At 41.0% G+C, this 25,208-nt stretch overlaps 2 protein-coding genes across 3 annotated transcripts in view; one reads left to right on the top strand and one right to left on the bottom strand.

The window, feature by feature from the left end:
- LOC127575904 (mitochondrial intermediate peptidase-like) overlaps nt 1-14,249 on the bottom strand; it is an 89,189-nt gene extending 74,940 nt beyond the window's left edge. Inside the window, exons 1-4 of one of the 2 annotated variants that reach the window (XM_052026125.1) lie at nt 14,003-14,249; nt 9,907-10,080; nt 5,907-5,995; nt 934-1,020 (exon numbers count right to left, since the gene is read on the bottom strand). In XM_052026125.1, the coding sequence (XP_051882085.1) occupies nt 934-1,020; nt 5,907-5,995; nt 9,907-10,080; nt 14,003-14,152 (500 nt within the window). In that variant the 5' untranslated portion in view covers nt 14,153-14,249. Of the gene's footprint in view, nt 1-933; nt 1,021-5,906; nt 5,996-9,906; nt 10,081-14,002 lie in introns of those variants that run through there. The other variant, XM_052026126.1, reaches the window with a different exon arrangement.
- Nucleotides 14,250-24,575: 10,326 nt separating this feature from the next.
- The window catches only part of LOC127576149 (anoctamin-7-like), a 40,445-nt gene continuing 39,812 nt past the window's right edge, over nt 24,576-25,208 (top strand). Inside the window, exon 1 of the mRNA XM_052026537.1 lies at nt 24,576-24,854. Coding sequence (XP_051882497.1) covers nt 24,576-24,854 — 279 coding nt within the window. The remainder of the gene's footprint in view (nt 24,855-25,208) is intronic.

Below are 25,208 nucleotides of genomic sequence, written 5' to 3'. Positions count from 1 at the left end.
GCAGACTAAGAAAGCCAGTTGCAAAGTCAGAATTTAAGAAATAGAAGGGTAAAATAGAAGGATACTATTGAAAACACGGATTCTGAGGGAGGGAGGGAGGGATGGAGGGGCTTTCATAAGATCATAGAGATATACAGCATGGAAACAGACCATTCAGCCCACTGAGTCCAAGACAACCATCAACCACACATTTACACTAATCCTACATTAATCCCATTTTTTATTGCCCCCACGTTCCCGTCAACTCCCCCCAGATTCTACCACTCATCTATACATTAGGGACAATTTAAAGCGGCCAATTAATTTTCTAATCTGCGCCACTTTGGTATGAGAGAGGAAACTGGAGCCCCTGGGGAAAATCCACACAGTCACAGAGAGAGCATGGAAACTCCACACAGACAATGCCCGAGTTTAGGACTGAATACGGGTCTCTAGCACCGTGAGACAGTGGCTCCACTATGCCCTCCTTTCATAGCTCAGAACACCATGTAATTGACAGACTTTTGGACAGAGATATTTGTCTGGGTTTTCCTGAATATTTGAACCACAGGAATGCCAACTTGCACAAAATTCTATGAAATTAGAGCACAAATGTCTTCTGCAATAATTTCCACGATGTCTGTGTTGTTCTGCCAATAAGCTTAGATTAACTGTCCAGTTCAATTTTGTAATTTTTGAAAATTGGTTACCAATTAATATACTTTACATCACAAGAGAAGTAAAATTTAGTTACACGGGTGCCCAGTATCTCCAAATGGGAGAGTATCTAGCGAAATAACTCAAGGAAATATCTAAATGCACTATGTTGCAGAGTGGTCTCCGCAAGGCAGAGTTTTCAATACATTCTGATCTTCACCTGACCTTTAGAAAGACATTTCTTGATTTTCACAGAGATTGTGATAAAACAAAATAGAAAACTGAACTTAAAAATACCTTGTATCTGGATCTAGTGAATCCATGGTTTCTTTGTCATTCAGTAGGTTTTTCAAACTCTTACAAAGTTCAATATTAGTGTTCAGTCTAAGAAGGGAAAAACAGCTATTAATTACACTGTTGGAGGTTTGATTACATTGGCAATGTATTAAAAGTTAAAAAGGCAAAATATATTCAGTAATGGTCCTCTCCCAAAAAGAAAACCACAAACATTACATGTTTTGAATGAACAGCAACTTGCCATGAATCGGCCTCATCCTTCAACAACTTAAGGTGTGGTTGTGTAGTCTTTCAACTATTTAACTCATTTTCTTTTCATTCTTTTCCACTAGTCCCTATTACTACAATCTCTTCTTGGCTAATTGTTCCTGCTCCTCCAGGAACAGCCCCATGTACTACACTCAACCTCGTATAAATAATAAATTTCAACAGCTCAATAATGAAATTTACCACCATCAATGCGAAACCCACTTCACCAAATATTGTCGTGGTCAACATTTGGGAGAACCTCAATTTGGGAAATCCTCAAACCACTGCTTTTAATGAACTATGCACTTGTACTCCCAAGTCTCTCTGTTCCATTACACTCCCTAGTTCCTTGCCATTCATAGTATAAGTCCTACACTGGTTTGACTTTCCAAAATGCATCATCTTACATTTATCTGTATTGAAATCCATTTGCCACTCCTTGGCTCACTTCCTTAACTGATCAAGATCCCCCTGTAATCTACAATAACCTTTTTTCACTATCAACACCTCCTAATTTCATGTCATCTGCAATCTTACTGATCAAGCCTTGTGCATTCACATCCATATCATTTGTATAAGTAACGTAACAAGGGTGCCAACACTGACCCCTGCGGTGTTGGCACCCCTGACACCACTAGTCTCTGGCCTCCATTCAGAGAAACAACCTTCAACCACTACCCTCTGCTTCCTATCTCCAAGCCAATTTTGAATCCACTTAACTAGCTCTCTCTGGATTCCATGGGACCTAACCTTCTAGACCAGCCTACCATGTGAGACCTCATCCAAGGCCTTGCTAAAGTCTAAACAGACAACATCCCTACCCTCATTGACCTTTTTGGTTACCTCTTCAAAAAACTCAGGGAGAGCATTACAGCAGTAGTCAGAGAGAATATCCAGGAGGGATCAGCAAATGAAGATATATGGGTAAAACTAACAAATAATAAAGGGGCTATCACTCTGATGGGATTATCAAAATAAGTCTCCAAATAGTCAATGGGATTTGGAAAAACAGATATGTAGACAAATAGCAGTCAGATGTAAAAGCATTAGGGTTGTAGTAGTGGGTGATATTAACTTTGCCAATATTAACTGGGATTGCCTTAATGTAAAGGGTCTGGATGGCGCAGAAATTTGTTCAATGCATCCAGGAAGGGTTTTTAAAGATGTAGAGTCCTACTTGGGAGGGAGTTGTACTCAACCTTATTATAGGGAATGAGGATCAAGTGGTGGAAGTGTGGAGGAACCCTGAGCTAACAGTGACCACGATTCGGCAAACTTTAAGGTAGTCACGGGAAAGGATGAGGTTGGACCTGGAGTTAAGGTCTCAAATTCGGGAAGAGCTGACTTCTACAGTATAAGACATGACCTGGTGAAAGTCAATTGGGAGCAGTTGCTCGAGGGAAAAACAACATCTGTTAAATGGGAGGTGTTTAAAAGCAAAACAGTAAGAATTCAGAGTCAACATGTCCCTATAAGGGTAAGCAGCAAAGATTCTCAGATTAGGGAACCGTGGTTGACAAAGGAAATTAAGCGTTTGATCAGGAAAAAGGAGGAAGCGTACGTAATGTATAGGAAATCGTTAATAACCTAGACCTTTGAGGTTTATGGAGGATATACAAGAAATCTTAAGAAAGCATTTGGGAGGGGGAAAGGGGGACGAGAAATGGCCCTGGCCAACAGAATTAAAGATAATTCCAAAACCTTTTATAAATACACTATAAGAGTAACTAGGGAAAAAGTGCCCTCAAGGACCAAAAAGTAAGATTTTGTGTGGAACCAGGGAATGTGTGTGAGACCCTGAACAAACACTTTGTGTCAGTATTCATCAGGGAGAAAGATGGGGAGGATGGAGAATTCGGGGAAGTGTATGCTGACAGTTTGAAACATGCATGTATCAAGAGAGAGGGTGTTAGAGATACTGATGCATTTTAAGGCAGACAGATCCCCAGTGTCTGATGAAATCTATCCCAGAGTGTTATGGGAAGCAAAGGTGGAGATTGCTGGGGCTCTGACGGACACTTCTGAATCTTCTGTAGCCACACATGATGTTCTGTAAGACTGGATGGCAGCTAACCCTAATGCTGTTCCCATATTCGAGAAGGGCAGTAGGGATAAACCAGAAAACTACAGGCTGGTGAGCCTTGTGTCAGTAGCAGAGTAACTATTGGAAAAAAAATTCTTTGGGGTTGAATTTATGATCACTCGGAAAGGCAGGGACTGATTAGGGAGTCAGCATGAACTTGTGCATAGGAAATCCTGCCTCACAAATCTGATTTGAGTTTTTTTTTGAGGAGGTTACTAATAAAATTGATGAGGGCAAGGCAGAAGACATGATATACATGGACTTTAGCAATGCTTTTGACAAGGTCCCACATGGTAGGCTGGTCCAGAAAGTTAGGGCAGAGGGGGTCCAAGGTGTTTTGACAAACTAGATACAAAAGGCATGGTTATTGAGTACAAGAGTTGGGACATTATGTTGCAGCTTCACAAGATATTGGTTAGGCCTCACTTGGAATATTGTATACAGTTCTGGTCACCACACTATATAGAAGGACGTGGTAGCACTAGAAAGAGTACTGGAAAGATTCACTGGAATGGAGGGCTTTAGTTACATGGAGAGATTGGATAGGCTGGGATAGTTTTCACTGGAGCACAGGAGGCTGAGTGTCACCTTGAAGAGATTTATAAAATTATGAGGGGCATAAATAGGGTAAATAGTCATAGTCTTTTTCCAAGAGTAGTAGAGTTTAAAACCAGAGGAGACCGGTTTAAGGGCAGAGGTGTAATATTTAAAGAAGATCTAAGCAACAAATCACCCCCCCCACAGAGGGTGGTAGATTTATGGAACAAGCTGCCAGAGGAAGTGGCAGAGAAAAGTACAGTCAGTGGTTCAAAAGCATTTGGACTGATATGGGCCAAATGCAGGAAAATGGGATTAGTGTAGATAAGCATCGCTGTCAGCATGGATCATTTGGGCCGAAGGATCTGTTTCCGTGCTGTACAACTATGAATCTATAAAAGTGCAGGTGCACCAAGCAGTTAAGAAGGCAAATGGCACAAAGGCCTTCATTGCAAGATGGCTTAATGCAGTTAAACAGGGCTTGATATAAACAGCCTCGGAATATTGCGTGCAGAGAGATTGTGCAACAAAGATTCACCAGATGGATTTCAGGGATTGCAGGACTGTCATATGAGGAGAGATTAGCTCAACAAGGCTTGTATTCACTCAAGCTTCGGAAGAAGGCCGCATTGAAACAAAAACATGCTTAACAGGGTGGATGCAGGGCGAATGCTTCCTGTGGCTGGGGGAGGAGGAGCGGAGAGCAAAACCAGAAGTCACCCTCTCACGATACAGGACAAGACATTTGAGGAGAATTTTTTAAATCACTCAGGGTGGTGAACCTGTGGAATTTTCTACAGCAGAAGGCCAAGTTGCTGAATATATTTGAAAATGAGAAAGATGGTCATAAGATGCAACAGGGAGAACAAGAATACAGCAGGAATATGGCATTGAGACAAAGGATGACCCACAAATGACACAGCAGGCTGAAACAGCTTGCTCCTGCTCCTACTTTTCTAAACTATGCATCTGTCATTTTTGATCCTGGTCAAGCTGCTTTCCTTACAAACACCCCAATAACCTTGCCATGCCTTAGGTGATGAAACCTTCTTAACTAATGCTTCATTTCAAGAACTTGGGTCAGGAAGAAATATCTTGCATTTATAGACCAGCATTTACGTTCTTTGAATGCCCCAAGATATTTTGCTGTAAATAAGTTACCACTGAATGTAATTTACTTATTTTGTAAGAAAATATGACAGCTACATTGCACAGCAAGTTCCCAAAACTTTAGTGAAAGGACTTTTTTTTTTGTATTTGAATCTCTGCCAATTTCTACAGTGGTGCTTCAAATTATTAACGGGGCTTCTTGCTCAATTCTACTGAAATTGCCTTCTCTCCACTAAGTGAAAGGCATTTCTGTAGCATTCAACTTCAGCAGGCAGACTTCATGTTTATAAAGAAATCCGTAAGGTGCAAGCAGAATTTTAAAAATGAGCACATTTTGTAAAAAGCAGTATTTGTCCTGTTGTCCCAGCAGGCACTTCACTCATGGTTCTCCAGAGGCAGCAGCAGAAACAGGCTCCTGCCATCAACAATGATGAAGGATAAGGCTACAGGTAGCAGCAGCAGGTGTGTGGGGTCCCATCTGTGGCAAGGCACCAGAAGGACTACATACAATGCTCATAAACTGTTTGGTGGAATTGAAGGGAGTCTGGAATTCAGTTGGATGGTATACTAAAATGTGAGAGAGAAGTTAAATTGTGATGCTGTTGAACTGGCATATTTTGAGATGGTATGCTTTTTATAAACATTTCTTTTTTTAAAAAAAGGATTGCGCAACCACCAACTTGAAAGTAGTGGAAACCAATTAAATAGTTGGCAATCCAATGCAATTAATCTCTAATTAGACAACAGGCAAGGGCAAATGGCAACCTTGTGAATGGCAACCTATTTGTTGAATAACCTCATATTCCATGTACGTGAACTGTCACTTGATTAATACACTGAGATTGCATGAAAACCTGAAATATTCTCCACTTTTCGTTGCTGCTTTCAAGGAGGAGAGAAACGGTTTTGATTTCCTTTTGATTTTCAGTTATTACATAGAAGTAGCCTTCAGGTTGCACAAACAATTCTTGGACTGTCAATTCTGAAAACATACTTTTCCACCATTGTGCCAACGGTCAGACAGGTAATCTCTGCAGCTTCACGAAACAAAGGGTCTGGATGTGCTACCTTAATGAAATCTGCCTAGTAAGAAAAATAGAGCAATCAGTGGAAAAAAAAATCATGTTATTTTATCTATAAATCAGAAACACATTTTACAGAAATACACAATCATTGATTTCTCAGTACAAAGATGTCAAACTTAGCATTCAACTTTCCACAAATAGAGGTAAGCATATGCAACTTCCCAACAAACTAATTGCTGAAGGAGAACAGAACAATCAAAAACTAAAGGATAATCTTTTGATGTTCAAAAAGAGGAAAAAGCATCAACTAACTAGGAAACAAAATTAATGAAAATTTAAAAATGCTAAACCAAAAATTAAAGATCAAAGAAATAAGCTTTATGAGATGAATTCTTGATGAGAATTCCATACATTGGTAACTTGCTTAGCATCAGGATGCGTTCTCAGGAAGAAGAGCGTGAACATAATCAGCTCTAAATTATTATAGGATTATACATAGAAAGAAAAGCCACTGACAGTGGCAGTGTGCCAGAAACTTGGCACCAAACCCCTGGTCTCCACGGGCATTCTCACAGCAATGAAATGCCAACAGCTCAGTGGCAGGTAGGGGCAAGCAGTGTGGCCACTTAGCAGTGTGACATGGGGCTCCAGCACACTGGCCAGGTGAGCATGGACCATTGTAGGGAATGGCAGCACCTGATCCATGTGTTAAAGACCACCCAGATGCTACAGTTCCTCTCATCACTTAATTCCTCAGCACTCAATGGTAACAAATTGAATGGTGATCACTGGCCATTGAATTTGTTACCAAAGATCAATCTCTGAGCTGAGTAGAAACAAAGAGGAGAGACAGCAACCTCCATCACATCCAACAGGAGGCAAAGAAAGAAATCATTGGAATCTGACAGTCTGCTTAATAAATGGAGTAGGTGCTGCCAGCCCCAGCATTAATTTTCACTCACCTAGCCGGGGTGCAGCCCCCAGCTCCACATCTCATCGCCGACTGGACACACTGGTCACCCCAGCCTGACCAACACCAACCTTCAGGCAACCTCTGATCCACACTAATCCCTGGGCAATTCTTTGCTACAGGAGCTCTCACCAAGTTCCTAACACAGCAGGGTGCCACTCAAGCAGAATACCTTTATATAAAATACATGCAGAACATCGTGATGCATGTTCAGACTCAAAGTCCAGGAGCATTATAATGACTAAAAGCTCTGCTTGATGGTATTAAGTGAAGTACCAATGTAGTTCAAGACTAAATCCAATGCCAAACACTGGCCAGCAATCACTGTTATTTTGAGAAAATTGATGACATTTAGAAAGACTCTCAATGGGTATGTAAAAAAAAGTAACACATTTTAAACATTCTTCTTCTGCTGCTGTGCCTTAGGCTTGAAAATGACTTGCTTCTGCTCCATTTAGTGGTTCTGGGTGGATAATGAGGCAAATGTGGAAACTGCAGACTTTTCCACAGATGGGGAAGACAGTGGCCAATAGGACGGGTAGGTGAGTATTTGTGAGCTCGTCCAGTCCTTCTGCCACTTTCTCAGAGCTTTGCGTGCATTGATGTACGGAGTCAATGTTCAAAATGCCATTACCAATTCTGCAGAGAGATTTGTAAAGATGCAAAACTGGCTCATTTTTGTGTAAAGCTCACTCTATGAATCTCATAGCAACAAAACTGAAACAAGGTAAGTGGTGTAAAGTAAATGCACAATACAATACACAAGTGGCACCATTCTACTCTGTGGACCTGGTGCGAAGGAATAGATCATTCCTTTTAGGCAGTCCCTCATAGTCAAGGATGACTTGCTTCCACTCTAGTTTTATGAGTTCTATTGGAACAGATGATCAAAGTTGGCCTCACATACTCCACCACATGTGGAGCAGGAGTCACTTGACAGGGTAGATGGGTGCATGATTTTGGACATGATATCCTCTTCCTCCTCCTACTTCTGATGGATTCCTGACAAAAGAGCTTGAGGTTCTTTGCTAGCTATGGCCCAATGGCATGAACACTAAATTTTCCAATTTCAGATAACCCACTCCAGTGTTCCTTCTCCACTCCCACCACTCCACGCGGGGTCTCTCTCCCTTTATTCACTTATTCCATTCCCCCCCCCCCCCCCCATTGTTACCTGGGTCCATCTGCCCATCACCCCCACCCTCATCTGGTTTGACCTATCGCCTGCCAGCCCCTGTCGCATCCCTCCCTCCCTCCCACTTCTATATACTGGATATCTTCCCTCTACACTAAATCCTGATGCATGGTCTCAATCTGAAACACTGACCATCCCTTTTCCTCCACAGATGCTGCTTGACCTACTGAGTTCTTCCAGGAATGTATTTTTTGCTCCAGATTCCAGCATCTGCAGTTGTTTGCGTTTCCAACTTGAGGTTCTTGGTGCTTTCCCCAAATGCTCCTCCTCCACTTTAAGTAGGATTCTCACAAGATGGTGAGTGTGTTACACTCTTTCCAAGGAAGCTTTGAGAATATGGAGTAGAGGGTCTGGTTAGGGAGTCCATTGTCAAGCACACAAACAGCATGACCTAACCATCAAAGCCAACTGACCGTAATTAGTACCTTGATGATGGAGATGTTGGCCTAGGAGAGAACATTGACATTGATTTGCTTACCCGTCAGTGGATTTGGAGAATTTTTCAGAGACATTGTTGGTGACACCTCGCCAGTACCTTGAAGTGCCTATTAGTCCAAGTCTCAGAATCATACAGGAGAGCAGGGAATCACTGTTCCCTGGCAGAACATGAACTTCATGTTAGGTTGGAAGTCCTGATTTTCAAATCACTTTTCCACAGATGGCTAGAGGCAGCATTGGTGCACTGCAGATAATGTTGAATTTCATCACTGATATCTGCCCTAGATGAAAGGCAGCTCCCTATTTATGGGGAGAAGTCCTTTTTTCTTGAGTCTTATCATGGATCTTTATTGTCAGGAGAGTGTCGGTAGAAGACCTTTGTTTTGTTGGTGTTTAATGCAAGGCCCATCCTTCAGTGAATGAGTTGACAATAACTTAGAACTCAGCCTCCCAACTTGCAAGCATCAACAGAGACCAAGACTGGGAGGAGGTTAGGTGGTGGGCGAGGGTAGTAAGGGGTTGAAGGAAGAGGGGTTGAATGGGTGCCAGTGGGGGATATGGAAGGAAAGACATGTCTGTGATAAAGTCTATGCAGTAGAGTTTAGTCTCTAAGCAACTTGGCCCCCCCTGCTCTGGTCCAAGTTCTCACTATAGCATAGATCAAATCTGCTAGCTACAAACAGCTCTCTAATAATGCAATACAAGGTAATAAGAGTGCAAAATATTATTACATATCTGTATTATATAATTTATTATATTGTTTAAAGATTTATTCATTAAAAATAGTCTTTTGTCCAGTAAAGGTAAGATAGCATGACATTGGAACACCAAAGAATTTGCAGAATGAAGATGCACAGATTCTTAGATGTCACCATTTCCATTTAAAAAAAGTATCACTTATTAGAAGTGGCGACTATGCACGCTGCAGCTTACATTTCTGTTAATCAAATAATGCAAGCTTGTCACTAATTACCACAGTCATTTTCTATCCTATTTAATTGCCCATTTGGTCAGCTCTTTAATTATGAAAAGAAAATGACTTTACAAGGAACAATGTAAATTTACAAAACAGCTTAAATGGCTATTTGATATACTGCCTCCTGCAGTTAACTCTTAATATTTCTGGATTTCAGAATAAACAATTTGACTGTTTAACCTGAAATGTAATTTAACTTGAATGTGAAGTTTGCTTTCATGTAGCTTTGCACCAGCAAATCAATTTCTCAATTTTAATTGCAATGCTTAAAGCTTAATTAGCATATTTTGATCAAAAGACAGGCAAAACTAATTTAAACTATAAAATAGGTGATTGTCAGGGTGAACGTCACATAAAATACATAATTGAAAAATAATTTTAACTACTCACCAAATCAGCAACTCTGCAAAGACAGTCTGAAAGTTTGTCAAAGATTTGAACAGTCTGGGGACCAGGTGGACTGATACAAGCCTGCTCTACTAAATGTTCAGTTTCTTTCAAAGCATTTTCTTGAGCCACCTGAAATCCTTCTGGGGAGCTCAGCTCAGGTACACCAAAAAGACCCTTAAAAAAAAGTATAATACTTTAAATTACAAATCATTCAAAATAAACTCTCTTTCACATGAACTACAATGCACTGAGCTTTTAAAGAACTGTAGTACCAGTTCATACAAAAATCAGGTGTGCAGCAAGTTTAAAGTATAATCTGAAAAAACACAGCAGTAGAACAAGCAAACAGCTACTAAAACAAACAGACTGCAAAATATTGGGATTAAATTTAGTCACACGACTGAGAGGAGGAGAAATTTCATGAAACATTGAGAATCTTTAGAATTCTCCACGCTAGAGATCAGTGAGTGCCGGATTGCTGCCCATTCAAGATTACACGTTTTTGGACTATGGGGGGGGAAAGAGGAAAGAGGAAGCAAAAAAAAGGATTACAGGGAATCAGGCTGGGAAGTACTTGGCAAAACTGGGGCAGGGCTTTGCCAGCCCTTAAAGATTTCAGGAGGAGTTTCTCAGACAGGGCTTGCTCTGGCCACCAAACCTTCCCATTCAGACATTTGAGGCCCTATTGCCAATCTGGGCCCTGCAGGCCAGAAAAATAGGCCTTCCTGATTCAGAGAGGTAGGTTTGGCAGCAGGTGTGAACAGCAGGCCTCACTCAGTAAAATTTGAGTCAGTATGTTTAGGCTGTGGAATGGGATTACTACAACTTTTGAACTCCATGCTATCATGGAACCCAAGGCATAGAAAGAAAAATACTTGTATGGGTATAACACGTTTAATATCCTGGTTGTTTTCAAATGTTTCACAGGCAATTAAGTACTATTAAAATGCAGCTACATGCATTCTAAACATGGACTAAACTTTCACAAAAAGGATATGTAAATAGCAATGAAGTAACAGATTTTTTTGTTAGTGCTGATTGAATGACAAATGTTTGCCAGGCCATCAGGAAAACTGGCCTGCTCTCCTTCAATGACCATGCAAATCTTAACATCATCCAGATTTGGTATCAGATTCCAATAACTACATTTGCAAATAAATGTAGAACTTCCTTGGGAATGCATTCAAGTCCCAGCATAAATTGTACATAAACATTACCCATCTCTTGTTAAAAATAAACACAGAAAATTTATAACACAGGAGGCATTCAGCCCATCATGTCTGCAGGTCAAAAAAAAGAAAGCTACCAAGGATTATCCCACCTTCTGGCATTTGATCCAAAGCCCTGGAGGTCACAACTCTAAAGTATACATCCAGGCAAGGTTTTAAGTAGTACTGAGGGTTTCTGCCTCCAGACAGCGATTTCCAGGCCTCTAACCTCCTCAAGAAGAAATCTTTTCATCTGATCTCCCATCTAATCCTTCTATCAATTACTTTTAATTCATGGTCCCTGGATTTTGATCCTACAGCTATGGTAATTAGGTCCCTATTTACTACATCTAGCCCATTCAGCAGAATTTCACTCACCTCAGTTAAGTCTCCCCTCAGTCTCCTGCTCCAAAGAATACAATTCCCTTCCTATGCAATCTTACCACAGATAAAGTTTCCAGTACTGCCAACATCCTTGTAAATTTCTTCTGTGACATACTATTCCTGTAACCTAGTATCTAGGAAAGTATACAATACTCAAGATGTGGCCCAACAAGTATTATATACAACTTCAGCATAACTTTAAATGAAAATCAAAAACTGCAGACGCTGGAAATCTGAAACAAAATAAAACAGAAAATGCTGTCCTGAAATGTTGACTGCTTCCATAGTTGCTGCCTTACCTGACAAGTTTTTCCAGCATTTTATGTTTTTGTTCCAGCATAATCTTTCTGCTTTTAATATTCTTTGCCTCAACAAATACCTGCCAAAGCATAGAATATAAAAGGTAATTTCTCTGATTGGTTGAAATAATTTGGTAGTTAAGCTCCTTTGTCTGTGTAAGTTTGTAAAGTCTGGCCAACTTGGACATGCCCAACAGTCCAGACCATACAAATGAAAGAAAAAAGGATGGCAGCCAAAAATGGCCAGTCCTGATAAAAACAGAGTTATCTAGAATTGAAGATTTTGATAGTCCTGTATGCTGCAACATGTCCAAACAAAAGATGAAGTTTTGTCTCTTAAGTTTGCATTCAGCCTCATTTTAACAGTGTAGGAGGCCACTGACAGAGAGGTCCGAATGTCAGCGGGATGGCGAATTAAGATGACAGGCAACAGAGCTCATTGAGACTGAGTGCAGGTGCTCCACAAAACAACCGCTCAATCTGTGTTTGGTTTCTCCAGTGTAGAAGAGGCCACATCGTGAAAATCAAATGCACTTCTTTCAATCTAATGAACTGCATGAATTGCTGCCTTACCAAAAAAGGTCACGTTTTGGCCCCTGGATTGTGGGAAGGGAAGAGGTGAAAGGACAGATATTGCACCTTTGGCATTGCATGGGAAAGTGCCATACAATGGGAAATGGAAAGCAGGGACAGAAGAGTGGACCAGGGAGTCGCAAAGAGTGTAATCCCTACAAAATGCTGAAAGGGGAGGGAATGCATGTCTGGTGGTGGAAATTGCTCCCACATTCAGTAGAATTTGATCCAGTTAAAGCTGAGGCTGATGTGGTGGAAGGAAAGAACCAGAATTCTATTCTTACTCCATCCTGAGTAAAGTGGTGAGAGCAGAGATACCAGAAATAGATGAGAACCCCTAATATAATTGGGAGGCAGGAAAATCATGTGGGAGTTAATATAATGGACAAGAATAGGCTGCAGGAAAATAGATTGATGGGATTGCTCTGATATCAGGCATAGACTTGATGGGCCAAATAATCTCCCAAGTCATAAGGAAATATGAAATATAAAATATGACAATTCAGTTGGTTCCCATGTGCCTTTACTTTTATGACCAGCTTCCAATGAGGAAAGGCTTACTGAAAGCCACATAGTGCAATTGATGTAGTCTATCTTTGTTAACCTGTTTATTTCCTTCTCAAAATATTCTATCAAGTTGTTCAGGCATGACCTTCCTTAACCAAAATAAAAACAAAGTGCCAAAAATACTCAGCAATTCTATGGAAAGAGAAATGGAGTTAACAATTTAGGTTTATGATTTTACAAATTTTTTGATGAATGAGTCTTTGTTCTGACGAAAAGTCACCAACTTGAAAAATCGTGTCTCTCTCTCTCCACAACGCTGCCTGATCTGCCAAGAACTTACAGCTTCTTCTAGTAATTATTTCAGATTTCCAGCATCTGCAGGTTCTTGTTATTCACTGTCGTTTCTTAACAGTTGATTAATCTGCGTTTTTCCGAATGAAGGCTCATACTGTCCTCTGAATTGACTTGAATAATTTGTTCACTGCAAGTTAAACTAACTGGCCTGTTAGTGCCTAATAGAATAACTAAGTCGTTAAACAAAACTATAACTCCATAACAAGAAAGCTGCTCGCTGCACAATGCTCCTTGCCTGCTAATTCCACCAATCGCTTCTACACAATTAGTACAGGTCAATACAAGAGTATCCGCATCCAATAGAAATCGCTCTTCCTGAAGCATGTGAGGTTATTTCCCCAACATGAATCAGTTCCACTTGTTCTGTTAAAGGAACTGTAGGTTTCCAATGTCAAGGGTCCATTTCTTGTCCGCGAAATTGAACCACAAGGTGGCTGATCTGTCGAAAGGTTATCGACTCAGAGCAGTAATTTTACTTCTCCGCACTTGCTGGCTGATCGTTTCCATTTTTTATTCATTACTCATCACGTTGGAGTACTGTCACACACAGCAGGGTGCGTGAAGCTCAGATGGCCATTAATCGCTCAAAGGGCTGACCGACTGCCCCTGTCAAACAGCACGATCACACACACTGCTCGCTGCTTTCTGGGATCTTGCCGTGCGCAGTGGCTGCTGCCCTGGGAGACCGGCCGAGCGGCCTGCAACGCCCCGCGCCCCAACAGTTCAACGGACACCAACCTCGTGTCCCTTTCTAATCTCCGCTTCACTCACCACATTTTTCCCGAAAAAATCCACTTTGCCCCACGACCTAGCATTGAAGGCCGCCCCCACCGGAGACCATGAAGTGGAGACGTTTCTGTGGGTGTTTAAGCGACAACCCCGAATGCATTTGACGACCGTTAGGATCCGTCGGTTCAACATCTCCAGCGGCAAGTGCACCGGGACCTCCAGGTGACCGGAAATCAGTGGACGCGCACGTCGGAAGTTCTCCCCTGAGCGCTGGTGGGCATGCGTGACGAAGGGCAGCATTATGGGTGTTGTAGTTCCTTTTTTGCAGGCACGGCGGGCCTGACCCAGCAGCCCGATGTTAAACTCCCGGACTGTAACCTAGCAACAGAGGCGCAGGCTGCTGCTGTCACGTACCGAGCCGATTGGAGATCTTGCAGAGGCAGAGCTCTGCTTCTCCCCCTCACACATGGTATGCGAGCAGCTGAACATTCCCAGCATTTTCTGATGTCATTGCCGAAGTAACACCGCCTTGCAAGGGAGAAATAATTCGGGCTTTTTGAGGCTGAGATACACGGAGGGTGACTTTGAAGAGGGAGAGGAATTGGAGCTGGGCATACACAGCAAAAATGGTGGGGGGGGGGGTAGTGGGGATTGTGTATTGGAAAAGTAAGGACAGGAGAGGCCACACAATGGATACTTGAAGAAATGGATTGGTGATTTTGGAGAAGAAGAGGGGATTTGGTACTCAAAAGAGCAGCAAAGCATGGGACTGGGCTTCAGAAACGAAATGCAGTAAAATGGGCCTCAGGTATGGTGGTAAGATTGGCCCTGAGAGAAGGGGGTCATTGAGGAATGCTGGGATGGATTGTTCATGGAAAATGGAATTTTATGCAGAATAGTAGTAGGCTGGTGTGTGGGAGCAAAAGTAAGAGAAGAGTACCTTTTCTTTTTCAATCTTTTTATTAATTTTCAAATTAGTACAAATTAATATATATAACATTAATAATTATACATATGGTGCAAAGAGATCAGGATAACAATCATAACAGTTAATATATATAATCACAAGGAGTTTAAAAAAAAGTAATCTAGACCTCCCACTCTCTTATTAAGTGAACATAATACAAAAGGAAAATTGAAAAGAGATTTAATTATATGAGAAAAGAACCCCCAAATCAAAAAAAAATTAATAATAAACCAAAGGAAACCAAAAACTTCAAAAAAAAACCTGGACTGATATTTCTTCAATTTAAAAAAAAATTATTGTGTCATTAACTCCGCTCCTCTGTATTCAAGGGTTATTGAAAGGGATCTGAAAAAGGTCAGCTTAGAGAGAAGAGTACCCAATAAAAGGATGAAGGAATCTCAGGGCTTAAATGGGGGAATAGTCTGATCCCTTAATAATCTTTTCAAAAGACCAACATCACCCTTACTCCTGAAGCCCATCTTACTATATCCTCATATCTGACCCTTTCTGCTTTACCCATCTCTCCTGACTCTCACTGTTTCATTTTTCCAAAACTAGAACCAAGCAGAAAAGTTTTTTTTAAACTCATGGCTTGTACACCATAGAATACTTAACTATAACTGGTTGTTGACAGAAACTAGATGATTATTTTAAAAAGAACAGTATAAATATTTAAAAAGGGGGGATATAAAGAAATCTGAGAGAATTGGGTTACAGAAGGGAACACCAGAATGATGCCAGGGTTTAAACTGTAAAAAAAAATCAAGACAGATTTCAAAAATTTGGCAAGTATTATCTCTATTTAAACAGTTGAGGGTTCTTGTAACTGACCTGTAAGTAATCAGAAGGAAATAAAGCAGAAAATGCTGGAATCATTCAGCATATTAGGCAGCATCTGTGGAAATGGAAACAGAATTAACTTTTCAGGTCAAAGACTCTTCATTATGACGGGGAAAGTTATGATGAAAAGATGAAAAGGCTTCAAACTGAAAACTTGACCCAGATTCTCCTTTCACAGATGCTGCCTGATCTGCTAACTGTTTCCTGCATTTTCTGTTTTTTTTGGATTTCCAACATCTGCATTTTTTTTTGGTTTTAATAGATTACATACAGATCAAAAGAGAGTAATCTTACTCACATTGTCCTCTCCCCTTCCTTTCCCTTTTCTTACTTTGACACATCTAGAATAGCCATGCTTTCACTTCTTTCCAATTTTATTTTCTATATGTTCGCTCTAATTATCTAAACACAGTGGTTTTACTCCTCTTGCTCTCTCTTCTACCACTTTTTACTGACACTAGAATATAGAACAGTACAGCACAGGAACAGGTCCTTCAGCCCACGATGTCTGTGTCGACCACGATGCCAAATTAAACTAAATGCAATCAATTTAACACATCTACTGCCATCCATTACAGCCAAAATTCACTGTTGATTTCCTTGTCATGACTGGGGAGGATTTCAAGTTTGAAACACAGTAAATGCTATAACAAAATTGCATCCTATTACACCGTCTTGCTTTTGTCTATAACACCCCGTTATCCCACTGCCACAGTTTCCTCTGTTAAAGTGCACATCCATTACTCCTACTCTCAAAAGTATTTTCTCCAGTGCTTTGATACCCAACACAACTCCAGTTCTTCTGCACTCTAGATCTTAATTTTGACTTCATTCTGTCACCTTTGCTGCTCATCGTACTAGTTTTATAATGCCCCCCAAAATGGTCCTCCTTGCATTCCGATTTCTTAACTAATAAGTAACCCTGCAAAACATATACATAAGCGTAACACTATTAGACTTTCAATCCACAATGATGAAATTGGTTTACTTTGATTTATTGTCTTTAGGGTGGAGATTTTAGAAGCAACTTATCATGCTATATTGCCACCAGCAGTTAAAACTGATGTATTAGAATATTAGTTTACTAAAATTTTATAGGAATTTTTATTGCATAAAAGTTCATTGGGTGAAATGTACTGGAAATTGTTAAAGGTTTCTATATGCAAGCATCGTATTCAACCCATCTACCCAGGTCAGCACTTATGATCTTTTTATTAATGTATTAATTTTTTAAAGATTTGATCATTGTATATTCCTAATTGCCCTTGAGATGATGGTGGTAAGCTGCCTTCTTGAGTAGTAGTGTTCCTTCCACTGTGCTGTCAGGTAGAGAGTTCCAGAATTTAGAACCAGCAATGATAAAGGACTAACAATATATTTCCAAGTCAAGATCATGCGTGACTTGGAAGTGAACTTGCAGATGCTGATCTTCTTGTCCCTCTGATGCTCTCGTCCTTCTTGGTGGTAGAGTTTGAGGGGTTGGGAGGTGCTGTTGGAATGGCAAGTAACTGCAATGCATTTTATAGATGGTAATTGTGCACTGATGAAAGAAAGAATACATGTTGATGGGGTGCTAATCAAGTACATTGGTATTGCATTTCTTGAGAATTTTTGAAGTTGCATTTATCCAGGTAAGTGGCGAGTATTCCATCACATTCCAGACTTGGGCCTTTTAAATGGCAGAAAGGCTTTGGGGTGTCAGGAAGTGAGTCACTCACTGCAAGATACCCAGCTTCTGACCTACTTATGGTACTTATATGGCTGCTCCAGCTGAGCTGTTCTACAGTGCTCCCCAGGATGTTGATGGAGAACTCTGCAATGGAATGCCAATGACTGCGAAGAGTAGGTGGTTGGCTTCTCTTTTTTTGGAGATGGTCATTGCCTCACACATTTGTGGCAAATAAGAGGAGGAAAAGGCCATCCAGCCCTTCAAGGCTGCTCTATCATCCATAAAGATCGTGGCTGATTTTCTTCCTCAGTGCTATTTTCCAGCACTATTCCCATATTCTTTGATCTCAGAAATCTAGAAATCTTTGTTTTGAATTAACACAATGACCAAATCTCCACAGCTATCTGAGGTAGAGATTTCAAAAGGCTATCCACGCTCTGAGTGAAGAAATTTCTCATAATTTTCAACCTAAATAGCCTACCTCATTCTCAAACTGTGCTCCATGTTCAAGACTCTCAATTGGGGAAAAGAAATCCTCTCTGCGTCTAATGTATCTGACTGTTTAAGAATTTTTTTTAAATTTTGATCAGATCTACCCTCAATCTATCAGTCTCTCCTCATACATCGAACCTGCCATCCTGGTTCAAGTCTAATAAATCTTTACTGCATGCCCTCTCAGGGAAGTACGTCCTTTCAGTCTCACCCAAGCTTACACATTTGCAACAAGGTTTGTTAACTTCTGAATTGTTGGTCTTAAGTGATTTGGCTAAATGTTGTTGAGCTCTTGGCAAATGCTGGCATTGTCTATTTCATTTGCAGAAGAGGTGTGAATGGAAGTGAATATCATGCATTAATCAGCAAACATCCGCTTCTGACTTTATGATGGAAGGAAGGTTATTGATGAAGCAACTGAAGGTGGTTGGGCTTTGGACACTGCCCTGAGTAATTCAAAACCTCCAACAACCACAACCATCTTCCTTTCCCTGAGATATGACTCCAACCACTGGAGTGTTTTCCCCTTGATGCCCACTAACTTTAGTTTTACTAGGGATCTTGATGCCACACTCATTCAAATGCTGCCTTGATGTCAAGGGCAGTCACTGTCTCCTCATCTCTGGAATCAAATTCCCTGGTCCAGCTTTGGACCAAGACTGTGATGAGAACTGGATTCTAGAGGTCTTGGCAAAATCCAAACTGGATCTTCAGATTATTACAGATTGTTTGCTAATTATTAAGTGCCACCTAATAGCACTGGTGATGACAAATTCCAGCACTTTTCTGATGATTGAAAGTAAATGGATTAGCATTAATTAGCCAAATTGGATTTGTTCTGATTTTTATGAAGAGGACTTTTTTATACTATAGGGTAGGGGATTGCATTGGAAAGGCTTGTAATTTGGAATCATCCTATGTCCCTTCAACTCATTTCCCATGATCTACCCTTCCAATAAAATCTTTAATGTGTTTGCTTCAGCCATCGTGTATTCCCTTGTAAAGAATTACTCCTGCTCTTTGTTTCCTCTCTACTATATTTTTTCAATTGTGCTGCTGTATCTGAAGTAGTAGGCTACCTCTTCACCATCCCGAAACAGAATTAGTTCAGATATTGGTGTAGCCTTTCATAAGACCCAGTCCCCTGTGGCTGCACCTGTTTGTAACACAAAAAAAACTGGAGGGAATTTACTGTAGCAGGATTCTTTTTGTTTTTGCATTTCACCTATGTGAATTTGAGCTGGAGTCTTACAAACAGGATTGGTATGATTTCACAACAGTCACGAGAAGAGAAGGGACTTTGAAAAACAAAAAGCAAATAAATCTGTGGTATTTGCATACATATGAACTCTTGAGTATTATTTGTACTAATGAAAAGGCAAAATGTATAAATGCAACCAATTTAAAATTTAGTGTAAACACACCTAGTTGTCATATTGTAAGCAGAGCCTAAAGTGACTTGTTAGTGTTTTGAATATTGAATTATTTCAGTATAATGTGAATAATGAGGGAAATCAAAATATGAATTTTTATTAACAAATGTTTTAGGTTAGTAGAGTATAGCATGTATGTATTTGTCCAGTTATAAAGAAAATAACCTTAGTTCTAACAACATTAATTAACATTCCTACTAAATGATTGATCCTTTGAAAACTGTTACCATTTCAAAATCACAATGCCTTAAAATTTATTAGAGTTTCTGCTGCTCTCTTGCTGAAGTTCCAGCAGAAGATTGGGACAATTCACAGTAAAATGATGGAGACCTGATTTTGGGTACAGGAGAATGGTCAACCCACCCCATGGGAGGGCACACTGACATGGCCAGTTGATGCCAAAGGTGCAATTAACTCAGGTTTGTGATTAGAAGTACTTTATTAATTTATAAAACTTACTACCTATTGCATTTTTTTGTATAAGTGATCAATAATCTTATCAATGCAAAAGCTTATAGACAATGGTGTTCAGCTAATCATAACATAATGTTTGGGCAATGCATCTGAAGATACTGAATAGATGACCTCAGCAGTTAATGTGAATCAGATCTACCTGTCTGGTTTGGTATTAATTAACTCTTGATAATGATGTCTTGAAAATTAATTTAATTAATAATAAAAACAAACATAGCCAAATGCATTGTTATTTTTGGCAGCATTGGTTCTAGAACTTCTCTCATAAAAATAAACATTATAGCTGTTCTTTTGAAGGTTATTTTGTATATTTCACATACCCATTAACAGTTTGGTACATGGTCAGAAGCATCAAAGAGTATTCGATAGGGTCAGTTTAGGGAAAGTGGTTAAGTTAAGCCGCAATGTCAAATGTTGGATTGTCCTGGATATTGGGATACCTCATAAGGGAGAAAGATTTTACATAGGTGGTGGTACTTTGCTTGGTGTATGTAGATGTGGCCAGCTCCTTGGTTTCTCAGTTCAGCTATGCAATTCCAAGTCTTGTCCAGAGAACAAGAAGAATCTAGGGATCTAACCCCCAAAATCAAATATGGAATCTTCCTTCTATGTAAGGTTCAGCTCACCACTAATTAAACTTGCTGAATCATCATGTGAATCCCGAAGGATATATCTCTCCCTTTTGGTATTATGTAAATGTCCTGGGAGTATTCTGATTTTTTGGTCCCATTGTGAATCATTGAAGGGTGCTAGTGCCAAACATTATGGAAAAGCAGTATTTTGTAGAAACATTATGAGAACAAGCTCTAAAGTTAGAACAAGTTTACATTTTTATTGATGCTTTTCCTGATCTCCAGGAATACAGTGAATTTTGCTTGAATATAATTTCACAGTTGCTGACAGCAGTGCTCCATTCATTCAATCTGTTCTACTTTTGAACTCCCAGGCCATGTCTGAAATTGTACATTTTTTTCTAGGAAGATGTATTAAAGTAACAATCTAGAAGGGAAACCATGACTTATCTTCACCTCTAAGGATGCTGAGGCAAATTTTGTATTCTTCATTATGTATTTCTATTTTGCCTTAAGTCCTCAGAGTATGGCATGAGCTTAGGTCTTTGTTGTCTGAATTTCTCAGTCCCAAGTTACGAAGTAAATAGACCGTTCGAGGATGACCTAACTTACTTTCCCAAATCCAAATTAATTGTATAAATATTGTTTTAACTACATATTTACTTATAGATTTTAATCCACCTAACAACCATCTATTGTACTGTTGTAGTCCATATTTACACTTTCAGTTCATAGTCTTCTGTTAAGTGAGAACTATAATGTAGGCTATAAACAGTTATGTTAATATAATTCATTTTTTTCAAACATTCATATAAAATTTCCATCCCAATATCACATTTCCTTGTCAATGAGAGAGAATCCCACACTGCCTTCACGTTTACTGCCTTATAGCACTTTTAAAATATGATTTTGGAGAAGAGTGCAGTGAATATGGAAAATGAAAGGTTGAAAAGGAATTTAAATCAATTTTTCAACCATTGAGTCACTGCTGCTACAGTATCCTCAATATCCCACTCAGAATACTTGCACTGAATTGCAACTTCTGATAGTTGGATAGTGCGCACTGGATTTGAATTATGGGTTGTCTTCAATTGGCCCTCTCCCCTATTAGGGTCATGACCAGCTTCCAGGAGCTGCTAAGAATCCACACTCTGCATGGTTGACAAGTGGTTGGTCGACAGAAGAAGCCTAACTGTCAAGGCAACCAGATTCAGGAGTGGAGGTGGCTAGATATTAGAACAATAAAAGCATTTTCTCCATTGTCCTAGTTAATATTTATCTTTTGTCTACTAAGGGTTTTGGATCTTTTCCCCTCTCCTCAGTTATTTCAACATCATTCATAGAGAACAGATATGCTTATTTTTTCATCATAAATGTAGTATTTTCCTGTACTAAACCTAGCCTGATTTTTATCTATCCCCCATACCTACTTGGTCCAATTCACTGATAACTTTTGAGCTGCGTCCACTTCCTGTTTGACATTGTCAGAAAACTCTACCCTTTTGCATGTAGTTCCCAGGTATTTTAATGATTTAATTGAAAAACAGTAGTGGGTAACACAGTAGTAGTCCTCCCCCTTGTGGGAAAGGGAGGGGTTCTCTTCATTCCACAGACAAGAGAAACTGCAGATGCTGGAAATCTGGAGCAACGCACACAGAAAGCTGGAGGAAATCAGCAGATCGGGAAGCACCTATGAAGGGAAATAGTTGACGTTTCAGACCCTTCATCAGGACTGGAAAGGAAGAAGGCAGAAGCCAGAATAAAAATGGGAGGGAGAGGACCATGTGCTGGCAGATGGCAGGTGAGTCAGGTGAGAGGGGAAAGGTAGGTTTGTCGAGGAGGGAGGTAAAAGGGAATGATGTGAGAAGATGGGAGGTGATAGGTGGAAGAGGCAAAGGGCCAAAGAAGATGAAATCTGATACAACAGGACAGTAGACTATGGAATAAAGGGAAGGAGGTGGGCAGGTCATGAGGGCAGGGGAAGGGAAAGAGAAGGGGTGAAGGGGGCCACAGAAATGAGGGAAAACAAAAGAGGGGAAAGGAAAACAGAGGGACGTTGTTATGGGAAGTTAGGGAAATCGATGTTGATGCCGTCAGGTCAGAGACTACTGAGACGGAATATGAGGTGTTGCTCCTCCAACCTGCATCTGGCCTCAATGTGGCTGCAGAGGAGGCCGTGGACAGACATATCAGTGTGGGAATGGGAAGCGGAATTAAAAAGGCTGGCTACCGGGAGATCTTGGCCGTTGCGGCAGGTGGAGCAAAGGTGCTCAATGAAGCGGTCCCCCAATCTGTGTCGGGTCTCACCAATGTAGAGGAGGCCACATTGGAAGCTCCGGATGCAATAAATAACACCAATGGATTCACATGTGAAGCGCTGCCTCACCTGGAGGGACTGTCTAGGGCCCTGAATAGTGGTGACGAAGGAGGTGGAGGGGCAAGTGTGACACTTTGCAAGGTTACAGGGATAAGTGCCTTGACGGTGATCAGTGGGGAGGGACAAGCAGACAAGGAAGTCGCAGAGAGCGCGATCCCTGTGGAAGGCGGGGAGGGGAAGATGTGCCTGGTGGTGAGATCCCGTTGAAGATGGCGGAAATTGTGAAGAATGATGTGTTGGATGCGGAGGCTCATGGGGTGGTAGGTGAGGTCAAGGAAACCCTACCTCTGTTATGTCGGGAGGGATGGGGTGAGCGAAATGGAGGAGTTGTGGCTGAGGGCTACATTGATAGTAGTGGAGGGGAAACTTTGTTTTCTGAAGAAAGAAGACACCTCTGATGTCCTGGAATGGAAAGCCTCATCATGAGAACAGATGCGGTGGAGGAACTCAGAGAAGGGAATAGCATCCTTGCAATTGACAGGGTGGGAAGAGGTGTAGTCAAGGTAACTGTGGGAGTCAGTGGGTTTTTTAAAAGATGTTGGTAAATAATCTGTCTCTGGAGATGGGGGTAGATCAGAAAGGAGAGAGGGGTGTCGGAGATGGACCAAGTGAATTTGAGGGCAGAGTGGAAGTTGGAGGCAAAGTTGATGAAATTGACGAGCTCCGCATGGGTACAGGAAGCAGCCCCAATGCAATCGTCAATGTAGTGGAGATAGAGTTGGGGAGCATTGCCGGTGTAGGCTTAGAACATGGACTGTTCCACATAGCCACTGAAAAGTCAGGCATAGCTAGGGCCCATGCGAGTGCCCATGGCTGCACCTTTGGGCTGGAGAAAATGGGAGGAGCTAAAAGAGAAGTTGTTGAGGGTGAGTACCAGTTCTGCCAGACAGGAGGGTGGTGGCAGAGGGGAACTGGTTGGGTCTGTTGTCAAGAAAGAAGTGGACAGCTTGATGCCTTCCTGATGGAGGATGGAAGTGTACAGGGACTGGACATCCATGGTGAAAATAAGGCAGTCAGAGCCAGGGAACTGAAATTATTCAAGTGATGGAGAACGTGCAAAGTATCATGATTGTAGATGGGAAGGGACTGATGCAAGGGGGACAAAATGGAGTCAAGCTATGAGGACATGAGTTCAGTGGGGCAGGAGCAGGCTGAAACGATGGCCCTACCAGGGTAGTTAGATTTGTGGATCTTGGGGAGGAGGTAGAAATGGGCAGTACGAGATAGGGGAACTCTGAGGTTGGAGGCTGCATATGGGAGATCGCCAGAGGTGATGAGGTCGGTGATGCTGCCGGGTCCATTCCACACCCGATCCCCTGCCCAAGACCCAGCTAGATCTCATTCCTCTTAACCACTCACATACAGCTTCTGATCTTCCCATCAGTCCCATTCCCACTTGTGTCATGGAGGAGTTTCACGGGATTGTAAGTACACCTGAGCAGAATTGTAAGTACACCTGAGCTCTCCTCTCCAGAGAATTAGATACAGAAACAGAGGATGAGGCAGACCAACTTAGAAGTGGAGAACACAAGTAGGCAGGGCAGGAAATAGTTTTTGCGCCAAAAAAAGTGTTCATAACCTAACTTTGACAAGTGAAAAGGGGCACCGATCAAAATTTTATTTGAAATTAACACAACAGCGAGCGGCGAGGCTTGGAGATATCCCCTTGCAGTGCATGCACTGGGTATAAATACAAGAGCGGCGTAAGAGGGAGCCTGCACTGCCGGGGGCACCGGAGTACTCCACTCAGCTTGACCACAACTGAGCGAATTGCCAGAAGCACAAACGAAAATGACGGAAAAGATCCCAATTATCGATTATGTGTTAGTTTATGAACGGGAGCTGGGAAGCATCGACCCCTACGCAGAGAAGAGAATGAAGTTTCTGAGGGACGCGGAAAACACTGGGCTGCGCTTGGACCACAACATAGCCGGAGAGAAATGGGCTGCAGAAGTGATGTCCGGGCCGAAGGAACCAACGGACAAGTATCGGATTGTTAAAATCTATGCACCTTTTGAACTTTTGAGCCTAACAGCTGAGAGGATGAAATTGAAGATGCCTTTGGCCGAGGTGAGCACGGTCAATTCTTTACTGTAAAACAACTAGAGTAGGCTGGAGGTTGCTTGTGTAACAATTATCATCCCATTGTTTAAATAATTGGGAATCTATTGTAATTTATTAATTATCTCAATATTTCAGTTTATAATTATTTTAAATTAGTTCAGTGTTTAGGAAATCTTATTGAACAATATGGAAAAGCTGGCCTGATTTTAAAATTTGCAAAAAAAAATGGTTTATTGTAAAATGCAGTTTGGCATTCTGTAGTTTGGCGCAAGGAAAACAAGTAAAGTTAATTCTGCACTGTTGGACATAAATGGAGAAAATGTTGGAAACAATCGGGAGGTCTGGCAGCATCTGAGAGAG

The sequence above is a fragment of the Pristis pectinata genome, chromosome 11 (genome assembly GCF_009764475.1).
Source record: "Pristis pectinata isolate sPriPec2 chromosome 11, sPriPec2.1.pri, whole genome shotgun sequence".
Taxonomy (NCBI): domain Eukaryota; kingdom Metazoa; phylum Chordata; class Chondrichthyes; order Rhinopristiformes; family Pristidae; genus Pristis; species Pristis pectinata.
Note: the sequence above shows the minus strand (reverse complement) of the source record. Positions and strands in the feature narration are given on the sequence as shown.